Source organism: Oncorhynchus tshawytscha, linkage group LG01 (genome assembly GCF_018296145.1).
Source record: "Oncorhynchus tshawytscha isolate Ot180627B linkage group LG01, Otsh_v2.0, whole genome shotgun sequence".
Lineage (NCBI taxonomy): Eukaryota > Metazoa > Chordata > Actinopteri > Salmoniformes > Salmonidae > Oncorhynchus > Oncorhynchus tshawytscha.
In genome coordinates, this window is record NC_056429.1 from 25,062,367 (window position 1) to 25,074,874 (window position 12,508).

A 12,508-nucleotide genomic window follows, 5' to 3' on the forward strand; every position below is an offset into this window, starting at 1 on the left:
TGCTTTCAAAAAGTGATTGAATTCAAATGGAGTTACCCATCATAATTCACAAGGTAGGATGTTAAAGTGACATACTGTACAATGATTGATCCTGTGAAAGTTGATGCGTCTGCATATACAGTGCAGTCAGAAATGGACATATCACGTGTCTGTATCAAGAGAATGCATGCAGTATTTCAAAGGCAGAATCAAATAGGTGATTAAATATAAAGTGGGAATTCAAATATTTAACTGCTATCTATATATATAATTCTAATTTCAGCCACCACCAAGCTCCCTCACGACTACTCGCCTGCAGATCCTGTCAGACTGGCGGGAGAGGGTTGTGATGAAGTTCCAGCCTCAAGACTGTCTCGACACATTCCACCAACTCTGACAAACTCAGACCAGAAGTAAAAGACCCTACCTGGATAAACGTGTGGCAATAGTTATGGTTTGCCACCAACTTAGACTCTCTATCAGCGAACTACTTGGCACGAATAGCCCAACAGTAATCACATTTATACGATATATACAATATCGTTGTGACAGTACTGAAGCCACTCATTCAATCAGCCAAGTGAACAGGAACTGGAGGAAATTGCTGCCATGTTCAACACAGTGGGGTTTCCCTTATTGTGCGGGTGTCATTAATTCCCTTCACATTTCTGTGAAATATCAACGCCAAACAACAAAGGATAGCCCTCCACGTTGGTGCAGAGCATTATGAATGGACATGGCCCATTATGGGACTTTCGTGTAGGCTTTAAGGCAGCACTGGTGATGCAACCATGCTGCAGGACTCCAAACTATGAATGTTGGTAAGAAGGGTAGTTGTCACCACGGACACCTCACAAACCCATGGGACAACCTCTCGGCTATGCGCTGTTGGGTGATGCAACCTTCCCTTTACGGAGCTGGCTGCTCAAACGTTATCAAGAGTCACTTCAACGAACATTCAATGCTTATCTGAGCACACACACCTATTGAGGCTACCTTTTCGTGCCTGAAAGCCTGCTGGTAGTGCTTGAAGCGCAACCACTGCCAAGCTGCCCTGATCCCTGTGCTGGCCCAGGCATGCCGTTGTCATCCTACGCAATATTTGTGAGATGAATAGTGATCCCTGTATGAAGAAGTGGCTCAAAGAGACGAGGCAAGGCCTTTCTCAGCCTTGCGATGTAGCTGCTGCATGTCTGGATGACTCAAAAATGTGACTACCTTCATCAGCTACTGTACCAGAATCGAAGAAACAGGGCAGTACACATACACCAGACCTGGCAGACGCTTGCCGTGCTGAAGCAGTCAACGTATGAACTACACTAAACTGACAATGTTGATCTGTTACGTCTGTAATCATACTGTAATGAAACAGGCAGGGAGCAGGTCTCGAGCCCGAGGTCCGGCGCGCTATCGACTGTGCCTCAAAAGAATGTTCGTGCGGCAGAGTCGATTTCTGTGCTTATAAACCCAGAGTCGTTACAATACTTTTAAAATACATTGATGTGAGATTATATATGATGCATACTATGGACAGTATGTGCATGTCTGCAAAGAAGCATCCATATCTTTATTTATAAAATATGGTTACATGTGTTTTTTTCCTAACTGACTCAAAAACCAGATGTGAAATCACAGTACTTTTTAATGAAACTGACCCCTGAAGTATGACAGCATTGATTAGCAAATAGAGTAAGGAAAACATTTAGATTAATGAGTAAAAATATGTATTAAAAAAAGCAGTTGGTTAGGATGTAAACGTAGAGGAGAGGTTGTAGGGTCAGTTACTCTGTGTGGCTTGCTGCAAGATCACAGAACACAGACTCAGCATCTGCAGGTACTCATCTGCACCATCCACTAGACACTTATCAACCACCTGGAAGTAGAAGACAAATCAATAAGTCACTACTACTGTAGGCATCGTAATCACAACATTATTGAAATAATAATATTACCACAATGCAAGTTATGCCCTTTTGAAACACCTACTGCCATCTTTTCCGTGATGGCAGACTTCTGCTTGTCGTTCAGCTCTTCCTCTATGATGGCTTCGTGTAGCTGGTTGATGATCTGTGTGGCGGCATAGCCTTCATCTACCATGTTCTGTAAGAGGCAGAATGGCCTGGTGAATAGTCTGGTAGAGAGCAGTATACAAAACATTAAGAACACCTTCCTAATATTGTGTTGCACCACCCCCTTTTGCCCTCAGAACAGCTTCAATTTGTCAGGGCATGGACCCTACAAGGTGTTGAAAGCATTCTACAGTGATGCTGTCCCATGTTGTCTCCAATGCTTCCCAGAGTTGTGTCAAGTTAGCTGGATGTCCTTTGGTTGGTGGAACATTCTTGATTACACGCGGGAAACTGTTTAGCGTGAAAACCCCAGCAGCTTTGCAGTTCTTTACACAAACCGGTGTACCTGGCACCTACTTCCATACCCTGTTCAAAGGCACTTAAATATTAGTCTTTCCCATTCACACAATGCACGTCTCAATTGTCTCAAGGCTTAAAAATCATTCTTTAACCTGTCCTCCTCACCTTCATCTACACTGATTGAAGTGGATTTAACAAGTGACATCAATAAGGGATCATATCTTTCACCTGGTCAGTCTGTCATGGAAAGGAGTTCTTCATGTTCTTCCATATGTATTGAAGGAGCAATAGAAAACCAATGTACATACCCGAACAGCAATCTCTAGTTTTTCAAATGTGCCCTTGTAACAGATTTTAAGCAAATTGTCGATCATCTTGGGGGGAACAACCTTAAAAAGATGAATGTGAGCATGGTCAGCAAACGTTTGATACCTCTCCTTTGACAGGGTTGCACACAGTGCATAAAACCGGTAACTATTACTGATGTTGAGTGTAATACAGTTGAAGCACTCACCCCTGCTATCTCTATGACCGCGCTCTCCGTGATCTCATTATCTGTGTTCAGCCGTGCAGCACTTTGAAGAAAGGTTATGGCTTTTCTCAGATCCCCCTCTGAAACCTTCACCAACGCTGCAATTCCCTGCAGGAAAACAGAATTTTAAGGATAATGGAAGATGATTCATTTAAGTAAAAAGGTGTGTACAGAGCATTTCTTTGTAAAAAAATATTATTTCAAAGACAGTTGCTAGTTTGCAATCCTCACCTCCTTCGAGTACTTGAGATTCTCCTTGTAACAGATTTCTAGCAGGCGCTCTTCTTGGACCTGATTGGCCAGAGGTTTGAAGCGGAATTTTGAGCATCTGGATGTCAAGGGCTCAATAATCCTGAAAATCAAATCACATTCAAGTTGAGTTAGCTTAGCAACAGATTTAACATTTATTACAGCATGTTGTAAAGTGTCTTAAAGAGTTTGTGTTGTTATGTATTGGACTCCTAAACCAACCCCCAATATTAATGTAATATTCTAGATTGCCTCTTGGAGTCTGAAACCCAATTGACCTGCTGACATAGTTGCAGATGAGACAGAAGCGGGTGGTCCGGGACTCCTTCTCCATGGTGCGTCTGAGAGCAGCCTGAGCAGCGTTGGTCATTGAGTCAGCCTCATCCAGGATGATGATCTTAAAGGGTGGGCATGGTTTCCCACTGTCAGAGGTAAGGAAGGGAAAGAAACTTTAATACCATCATTTAACATGAACAAGATGCTGACAGTTATATGGGGTAAGGAAAGGGCATGCGTTATATGATCTGATCTGTTGTGTAGATTTTACACTTGTGGAAATTGGCTAAATTGAAATGTTTCTCACAGAAGAAATATATGCATTATAAATGGTAGCAATTGTAAGGTAACAGTTTAGAGATTATGGCAAAATTATTAGACCAAAGGTGAGTACAACAGTTCACTTGACAAGACTGAATCCAAACATTACACTGTTGATTTCATGCTTTTTACATGTATTTTTAGTTGATAATGAATTCAAAAAATTCTTCAGGTGAATTTTATTTTGCCCCCCAATTTGAGCAAAATAAATATTTACTTTTTTATTTGTTGAAAATAAAACTTTAAAAAGACCAGCAAATCAGCTCCAAGTGATTTTTATAAAAATAAAAATAAACTGTTCCAAAATATTACCAAGCATAATATAAAGATATACTGTATATAAATGTATACAAATGTACGCAAGGTTTGAAGTGATTATGTTTTAGTCATCTGTTTCGGCTTCTTGCTGTCAATTTGCAGTCTATAAATTATTTGTAATTATGTTCTAGCCCCCTGACAATCCCCTCAAAAAAACTAAAAACATTACATTTTGTTTTTAAATTGGCCCGCAGCTTAATCTAATTGATGATCCCTGAGCTATGTTCTAAACACAATATTTCAGTATTAGCCGTTCACAACGCAATTCACGATAACAGATCATACATTTTGGAGCGCATATGAAGTAGTCATGAGTGCATTCCTGTGCGATTTCCGCTGCAGATTTTCTTCACAATAGAGAGACAGACTCATTCTGTTCAAAACAACCAGTATGACGACATGTCATCTTGTAACTGTACATCAAACAGTGATCATAAAAGTTGACACTGTATATGACAGGAGTTTTATGATTTGGAATGTGTCAAGTGCACATTTGGTATTTCGTTTGCTTGTTTGACATCAAAGATATATTTATTATAATCCTCAACGTCTCATCTTTCAAAATACATAGTCCTCTTAAATTTACAGCATTTCCCACACTCAAACAAAAAATTTTTTCGTAAAAGTTGGCAAATTAGCAGGAGGGATATGGGCAAATTCTTGTCGTGCGAGGTGCTCAAGTTCAGAACGGCTGTTTGTCAAAACCCATACAGAGCTGTGAAGCGCAGAGCCAGAGCCCTGACGTCATGTATAGCATGTTACTGTTGATGGATTCTGTCAAAATGTAACATGTTTTATGTTAAACTACAGTTGGTTTGCTTCCTGTATAGAGTTCAGGCCATGAAACTGTGTGTACGCCAATTTAGAAATGTTGACCTAATCAGATAAGAGGCAATTGCCCAGGATCAGAGAGCAGGGTCAGGCCCAGAACAGAAGACGGATGGGGATTCTGACATCTGGCTAAACAAAGAGCGGACCATGGACATGCCACAGGAGCCAGAGGGAAACTCATTGGGGTCATAAAATGTATAGTTGGGGAGGTGACACCTACAAGAGGGGTTTGACCGAAAGGAGGGAAGAGTATAAAATGTGTTGTGAACTTTCTAAATGCATGCACTCAGCTGACTGTATCCTTGTTATTAAAACTTCAAGCTTTTAGTCTCAATTCCTTATTGCAAAGAGGTTGCAATAGTATTTTTCTTTTTAACACGGTACACCGACTGCGTTTCAATTTAGGCTGTTTATCAGTGCCCAAATATGCCATTTTTAACCCGTATACAGGTATGAGAGTGTAAAGGGTTAAGGAAACTGGTACTTGCTCAGTGCGGTGTCCTGCTACAGTCAGCTGGGCAAATCTCTTGACTTTCTCTCTGACCACCTGAATCCCTCTCTCATCAGAGGCGTTCAGTTCCAGGACTCTCTGTCGGTACAGCTCTGGCCTGTGGAGAGGAACAGACAGGGAAAACTGACAAGCACTGTACAGCTGAAACCCACAAACGCAGTGTCTGCATAAACTGGGAGTTGGCATGCAGTAATCTGTAAAGCTGGTGAGTCACTCTCACCCATAAAGTTCCCTGGCTGCAGCCAGGATGGTGGAGGTCTTTCCTGTTCCAGGTGGTCCATAGAACAGCAGATTGGGGAGCTGCAATGGAGATTATATAATATAAGGTGTCCAATCAAAAATGTATCTTTTGATCAATGGGTAAAATAATGTTAATTGTGTAGATAATCCTTTCAGAAAACCAATGATCCAAACCTCATGTTTCTATCATAATCCATTCAATTTTGGGGGGAGTTCTTACTCTCTGATGAGAGAGGGATTCAGGTCAAAATTAGTACGACTAAATCAATGGAGGCCAGATAAATGTTTGTCATAAAAACAGGAATATAGCATTGTGTCAGCTAGGCTGGATGCTGTTGTGAGAATTAAGGCTACCTGACAGGCTTAGCACTGAACTCATCTTCTCAAATCCAGAAAAAAATGAAACAATAGGAGGTAAGATAGTAAAGTGGTAACAGTTCAAACCCACGGTTCGGTACATATTGCGGTTTTGGGGTCACGGTGCGGTTTTGGGGTCGTGGTTCGGTTTAGCAGGAAAATGAAATGCCAACAGTTACTGCAGTTCATTTTTGTTTTGGCAAAAGATGTAAAACTAACCCAGGAATACATCATGAGCCATAATGTAGGGCCTTATTAAATTATTATATAAATACAGTGCCTTGTGAAAGTATTCGGCCCCCTTGGACTTTGCGACCTTTTGCCACATTTCAGGCTTCAAACATAAAGATATAAAACTGTATTTTTTTGTGAAGAATCAACAACAAGTGGGACACAATCATGAAGTGGAACAACATTTATTGGATATTTCAAACTTTTTTAACAAATCAAAAACTGAAAAATTGGGCGTGCAAAATTATTCAGCCCCTTTTACTTTCAGTGCAGCAAACTCTCTCCAGAAGTTCAGTGAGGATCTCTGAATGATCCAATGTTGACCTAAATGACTAATGTTGATAAATACAATCCACCTGTGTGTAATCAAGTCTCCGTATATATGCACCTGCACTGTGATAGTCTCAGAGGTCCGTTAAAAGCGCAGAGAGCATCATGAAGAACAAGGAACACACCAGGCAGGTCCGAGATACTGTTGTGAAGAAGTTTAAAGCCGGATTTGGATACAAAAAGATTTCCCAAGCTTTAAACATCCCAAGGAGCACTGTGCAAGCGATAATATTGAAATGGAAGGAGTATCAGACCACTGCAAATCTACCAAGACCTGGCCGTCCCTCTAAACTTTCAGCTCATACAAGGAGAAGACTGATCAGAGATGCAGCCAAGAGGCCCATGATCACTCTGGATGAACTGCAGAGATCTACAGCTGAGGTGGGAGACTCTGTCCATAGGACAACAATCAGTCGTCTATTGCACAAATCTGGCCTTTATGGAAGAGTGGCAAGAAGAAAGCCATTTCTTAAAGATATTCATAAAAAGTGTCGTTTAAAGTTTGCCACAAGCCACCTGGGAGACACACCAAACATGTGGAAGAAGGTGCTCTGGTCAGATGAAACCAAAATTGCACTTTTTGGCAACAATGCAAAACGTTATGTTTGGCGTAAAAGCAACACAGCTCATCACCCTGAACACACCATCCCCACTGTCAAACATGGTGGTGGCAGCATCATGGTTTGGGCCTGCTTTTCTTCAGCAGGGACAGGGAAGATGGTTAAAATTGATGGGAAGATGGATGGAGCCAAATACAGGACCATTCTGGAAGAAAACCTGATGGAGTCTGCAAAAGACCTGAGACTGGGACGGAGATTTGTCTTCCAACATGACAATGATCCAAAACATAAAGCAAAATCTACAATGGAATGGTTAAAAAATAAACATATCCAGGTGTTAGAATGGCCAAGTCAAAGTCCAGACCTGAATCCAATCAAGAATCTGTGGAAAGAACTGAAAACTGCTGTTCACAAATGCTTTCCATCCAACCTCACTGAGCTCGAGCTGTTTTGCAAGGAGGAATGGGAAAAAATTTCAGTCTCTCGATGTGCAAAACTGATAGACATACCCACAAGCGACTTACAGCTGTAATCGCAGCAAAAGGTGGCGCTACAAAGTATTAACTTAAGGGGGCTGAATAATTTTGCATGCCCAATTTTACAGTTTTTGATTTGTTAAAAAAGTTTGAAATATCCAATAAATGTCGTTCCACTTCATGATTGTATCCCACTTGTTGTTGATTCTTCACAAAAAAATACAGTTTTATATCTTTATGTTTGAAGCCTGAAATGTGGCAAAACGTCGCAAAGTTCAAGGGGGCCGAATACTTTCGCAAGGCACTGTATATATATATATATTTTTACCTAATTCCATTTGGTTTTTCCAGGTTTCAGATTTTTCCCTGTTTGTCAGGGTTTCACACTCAGAAATTACACAAAATGTCATGTTCTATGTTCACAATGCTTAAACCACATCAGGAGACCATTTGAGGTCTGGGAAAAATATAAGAAATGTACATTTTTGGGTGTAGATATACCATTTAATTTAGGTGAACACCAGCAAGAGCCTTGCTTGGTTAGCAGTGTTTCTGTAGCCCACGTGATCGCAAATCACCACTGGAGTGAGGGAGGCAAATAATCATGATATCATTCTGTCATGTATGCATAGGCTACTTTGTAGTTAACATTTAATTGAGGTTTTTGGGAAAGCCTTTCCATCTACCAGAAGACTGTTGTTATTAACATCATCGCTAAGGGCTACACCGTGGCAGACAAACGCACACACACAGACAGGGGCATTCCCGCACCGTTGCCTCTTCGTTTCTGGCTGCGCCTCCCAAAAGGAAAGTATGAAATTAAGCAATTGAGATTATAATTACAACGTGCACATAGGCTATTCCGCTAAAACATCTGGAGCTTAAAATGTTTAAGCTCAGCTTTACAGTACTAAAGAGGCATATACTGCAGTTCGGATGTATTATCCATTTATACATCCATTCGGGTTCATAGTGCGGACCGAACAGAGGTCCACAAATAGAATGGTTCGTTACTAATGTGTACCGTTACACTCCATTAAGATATATATTGATTTGGGACATGATATGTAGTATTTTCATATTTTAGTATACGCAGTTCATATTAATACCAAGTTCCTGTTCTTTCTCAAAGACTACTCACAAAAAACATCTGTGAAATGTCAGAGCACTGAGTGTACCCCAAGCTTTTCATTTTAAAAGCCTTTTACATTTAATTCAGCTCATGTCATGCAAATTTTGCCATTTGTGAAACAACTTGAAGACGACGACCACAAAATGTAAAATTATCAAAAGTTTATTATTATCAGATGTGCAGTTGAAGTCGGGCGGCAGGTAGCCTAGTGGTTAGAGCATTGGACTAGTAACTGGAAGGTTGCAAGATCAAATCCCCGAGCTGACATGGTAAAAGTCTGTCGTTCTGCCCCTGAACAAGGCAGTTAACCCACTGTTCCTAGGCAGTCATTGAAAATAAGAATTTGTTCTTAACTGACTTGTCAAGTTAAATAAAAAGGTTAAAAAAATATAGATATATATTTTTAAAAAGCTTACGTACACTTAGGTTGGAGTCATTAAAACTTGTTTTTCAACCACTCCACAAATTCATTGTTAAAGTATAGTTTTGGCAAGTCGGTTAGGACATCTACTTGTACATGACACAAGTAATTTTTCCAACAATTGCTTACAGACAGATTATTTCACTTATAATTCACTGTATCACAATTCCAGTGGGTCAGAAGTTTACATACACTAAGTTGGCTGTGCCTTCAAACAGCTTGGAAAATTTCAGAAAATTATGTCATGGCTTTAGAAGCTTCTGATAGGCTAATTGACATCATTTGAGTCAATTGGAGGTGTATATGTGGATGTATTTTAAGGCCTACCTTCAAACTCAGTGCCTCCTTGCTTGACATCATGGGAAAATCTAAAGAAATCAGCCAAGACCTCAGAAAAAAAATATTGTAGACCTCCACAAGTCAGGTTCTTCATTGGGGGCAATTTCCAAACGCCTGAAGGTACCACGTTCATCTGTACAAACAATAGTATGCAAGCATAAACACCATGGGACCACGCAGCAGTCATACCACTCAGGCAGGAGACGTGTTCTTTCTCCTAGAGATGAACGTACTTTGGTGCGAAAAGTGCAAATCAATCCCAGAACAACAGCAAAGGACCTTGTGTGCTGGAGGAAACAGGTACAAAGGTATCTATACCCACAGTAAAACGAGTCCTATATTGACATAACCTGAAAGGCCACTCAGTAAGGAAAGAGCCACGGCTCCAAAACCGCCATAAAAAAGCCAGACTACAGTTTGCAACTGCACATGGGGACAAAGATCGTACTTTTTGGAGAAATGTCCTCTGGTCTGATGAAACAAAAACAGAACTGTTTGGCCATAATGACCATTGGTATGTTTGGAGGAAAAAAGGGGAGGCTTGCAAGCCGAAGAACACCATCCCAACCATGAACCACAGAGGTGGCAGCATCATGTTGTGGGGGTGCTTTGCACTTCACAAAATAGATGGCATCATGAGGATGGAAAATGATGTGGACATATTGAAGCAACATCTCAAGACATTAGTCAGGAAGTTAACGCTTGGTCACAAATGGAATGGGTCTTCCAAATGGACAATGACCCCAAGCATACTTCCAGAGTTGTGGCAAAGTGGCTTAAGGACAACAAAGTCAAGGTATTAGAGTTGCCATCACAAAGCCCTGACCTCAACCTATAGAAAATTTGAGGGCAGAACTGAAAAAGCTTGTGAGAGCAAGGAGGCCTACAAACCTGACTCAGTCAGGACTCCTGACTCCATCAGGAGGAATGGGCCAAAATTCACCCAACTTATTGTGGGAAGCTTGTGGAAGGCTACCTGAAATGTTTGACCCAAGTTAAACAATTTAAAGGCAATGCTACCAAATACTAATTATGTGTATGTAAACTTCTGACCTACTGGGAATGTGATGAAAGAAATAAAAGCGGGATTAAATGTCAGATTAAATGTCAGGAATTGTGAAAAACTGAGTTTAAATGCATTTGGCTAAGATGTATGTCAACTTCCGACTTCAACTGTATAAGGTTACAAAATCCAACTTTTTGGATATAATGGTAATGATGTGTTAGAGAAAGACCCCACTGAACGATTCAGAACATAAAGTATCATATTTGTCTTGGTAAAATGTATTTTACCAGTGAAATGTCATCACCAAAGTGCGTTGTCATCCACTCTGGGCATATGTAAAATTCAAACAGAATCCCCAGCAGACAGTATTTACCCTAGACATATGAGTCGTCACTCTCATGGATCTGAAGAGGGTACTTACATCGGCGCCCTCTATAGTCTTCTTCAGCACAGCAACCACCTCCTCTTGAAATGCCACCTCTTCCATACATTTTGGCCTACTGTAAACAGCCAAACAATGGATTTCAGTGTGCAGTTGATCATATTAACGCAGGGTTTTCTTTCTGACTAAACATAGCAAGCTACTTATCACAAAGATATTTGCCTGCCGCTGCATGAATTATTATTATTTGTTCACCTTTATTTAACCAGGTAATGTTAGGCCAGTTGAGAACAAGTTCTCATTTACAACTGCGACCTGGCAGTTTAAGGGAAGAATAGCAATTGTTCATTGTGTGTCTGGATTTAAATTTTATGAAGGAAGATTCACAAGGGTTTACATTACAGCCGCGGAGAAATTGAACTTACTATTTCTCAACCCAGGGGACAGACTTCTGCTTCTTCTCTCCACTGGTCCCGGCACCCTTCTCTTTCAGAGGTCTGGTGCCTTGAGTAGATGTTCCTTTCAAAAACGCCTGCATGGCTTTAGAAAACAGACCACTGCCCTTAAATCACTGAGCGATACTTGCGTGTCAAAGAGGGCGACGTTCTCTTTCCGTGACAAGCAAACTAGCTAGCTGGCTAAACAATAACAACCACCACTTAGCGAGATCCCTAATGTAACAAGATCGCAGAAGAGTTTGCAAGTAAATTAGCTACAGATTATCAGTTGCTTTCAAGCTTTGGTTACCTGTAGCTATATAAAATGCGTTAACATTCGAACTGTGTTAGTTGTTGACATGTGTAGTAGATTTCCCGCCCTGATGAAAATGCGACGCCCTTTTCCGTCTACGACGTCAATCTTTTCCCTCCAATCAGAGAGTTCTTCTTCTTCTCTGGTATAATTATAATGGCGTTCGCTGCCTACTGTGCTGGTAGATAATAAACAGCCGCAACAAGTAAATAACGCGTGGTAAAAAAATATTAATATCAGAAATAATGCTAAACTAATTAACTTGTTTTTCTGTTAAAATTACAAACCAGGTCCTTACACAGACTCAGATCCTGTGAGGGCGGGACATTTTCTGATGACAGTAGTCCGTTCAGGGCTTCTGCCATGAAGTCTTGGAGCCCAAAAACGTTTTGTCTACAATTTTGTCCAGCTTCTTGGACTCTTGTGTAGTACAATTAATAACTGTGGCTATATGCTACAAAATCCACCTTCTTCACAATGAGTGTATCCAGATCACTTCTTCAGTATGTGGCCTCTTTGCCCCTTCACCTCCTCCACATATGAGATCTGCTGTACAGCCCCGATCCTTGACACCTCGACCTCTTGCACACAAATGGAGGACTCAAGGAAGTCCGGAGTATGATCTGCTCCACAGTTGCAACATTTTCCATTCACAGATTCTTTAATAACATAATTCTCCCATCTGCAAACATTTGACAAGTGGCCATATCTTTTACAATCCCCACAGCAAATGCTCTCCATGCACACCTCTAGGAGGAATTCTGCCTTGCAGTCCTTCTCCCTATAGTTCTCATCCATTAGCTTCGACCACGATTGCCTAATGTGAAGTAGGGTACAATCCCAATTAGAGGTCAACCGATTAATCGGAATAGCCGATGAGGGCCGATTTCAAGTTTTC

The 12,508-nt window shown here is 40.8% G+C and overlaps 1 protein-coding gene across 4 annotated transcripts; it reads right to left on the reverse strand.

Moving 5' to 3' along the window:
- Window positions 1-1,508: 1,508 nt before the first annotated feature.
- On the reverse strand, window positions 1,509-11,705 carry LOC112248321 (replication factor C subunit 4). Of its 4 annotated transcripts, XM_024417247.2 has the most exons (11): window positions 11,608-11,704; window positions 11,286-11,400; window positions 10,900-10,978; window positions 5,607-5,686; window positions 5,364-5,483; window positions 3,408-3,551; window positions 3,112-3,232; window positions 2,863-2,988; window positions 2,657-2,737; window positions 1,966-2,079; window positions 1,509-1,852 (listed from the first exon to the last, which is right to left on the reverse strand). In XM_024417247.2, exons 2-11 carry the CDS (start codon window positions 11,396-11,398, stop codon window positions 1,757-1,759), a joined length of 1,074 nt encoding a protein of 357 aa, XP_024273015.1. In that variant the 5' UTR covers window positions 11,399-11,400; window positions 11,608-11,704; the 3' UTR covers window positions 1,509-1,756. The 4 variants fall into 4 exon arrangements, with proteins under 4 accessions (XP_024273015.1, XP_024273007.1, XP_024273024.1 ...); XM_024417239.2 differs by having other exon boundaries at window positions 11,286-11,705; XM_024417256.2 differs by having other exon boundaries at window positions 1,962-2,079; window positions 11,286-11,705.
- Window positions 11,706-12,508: the final 803 nt, after the last annotated feature.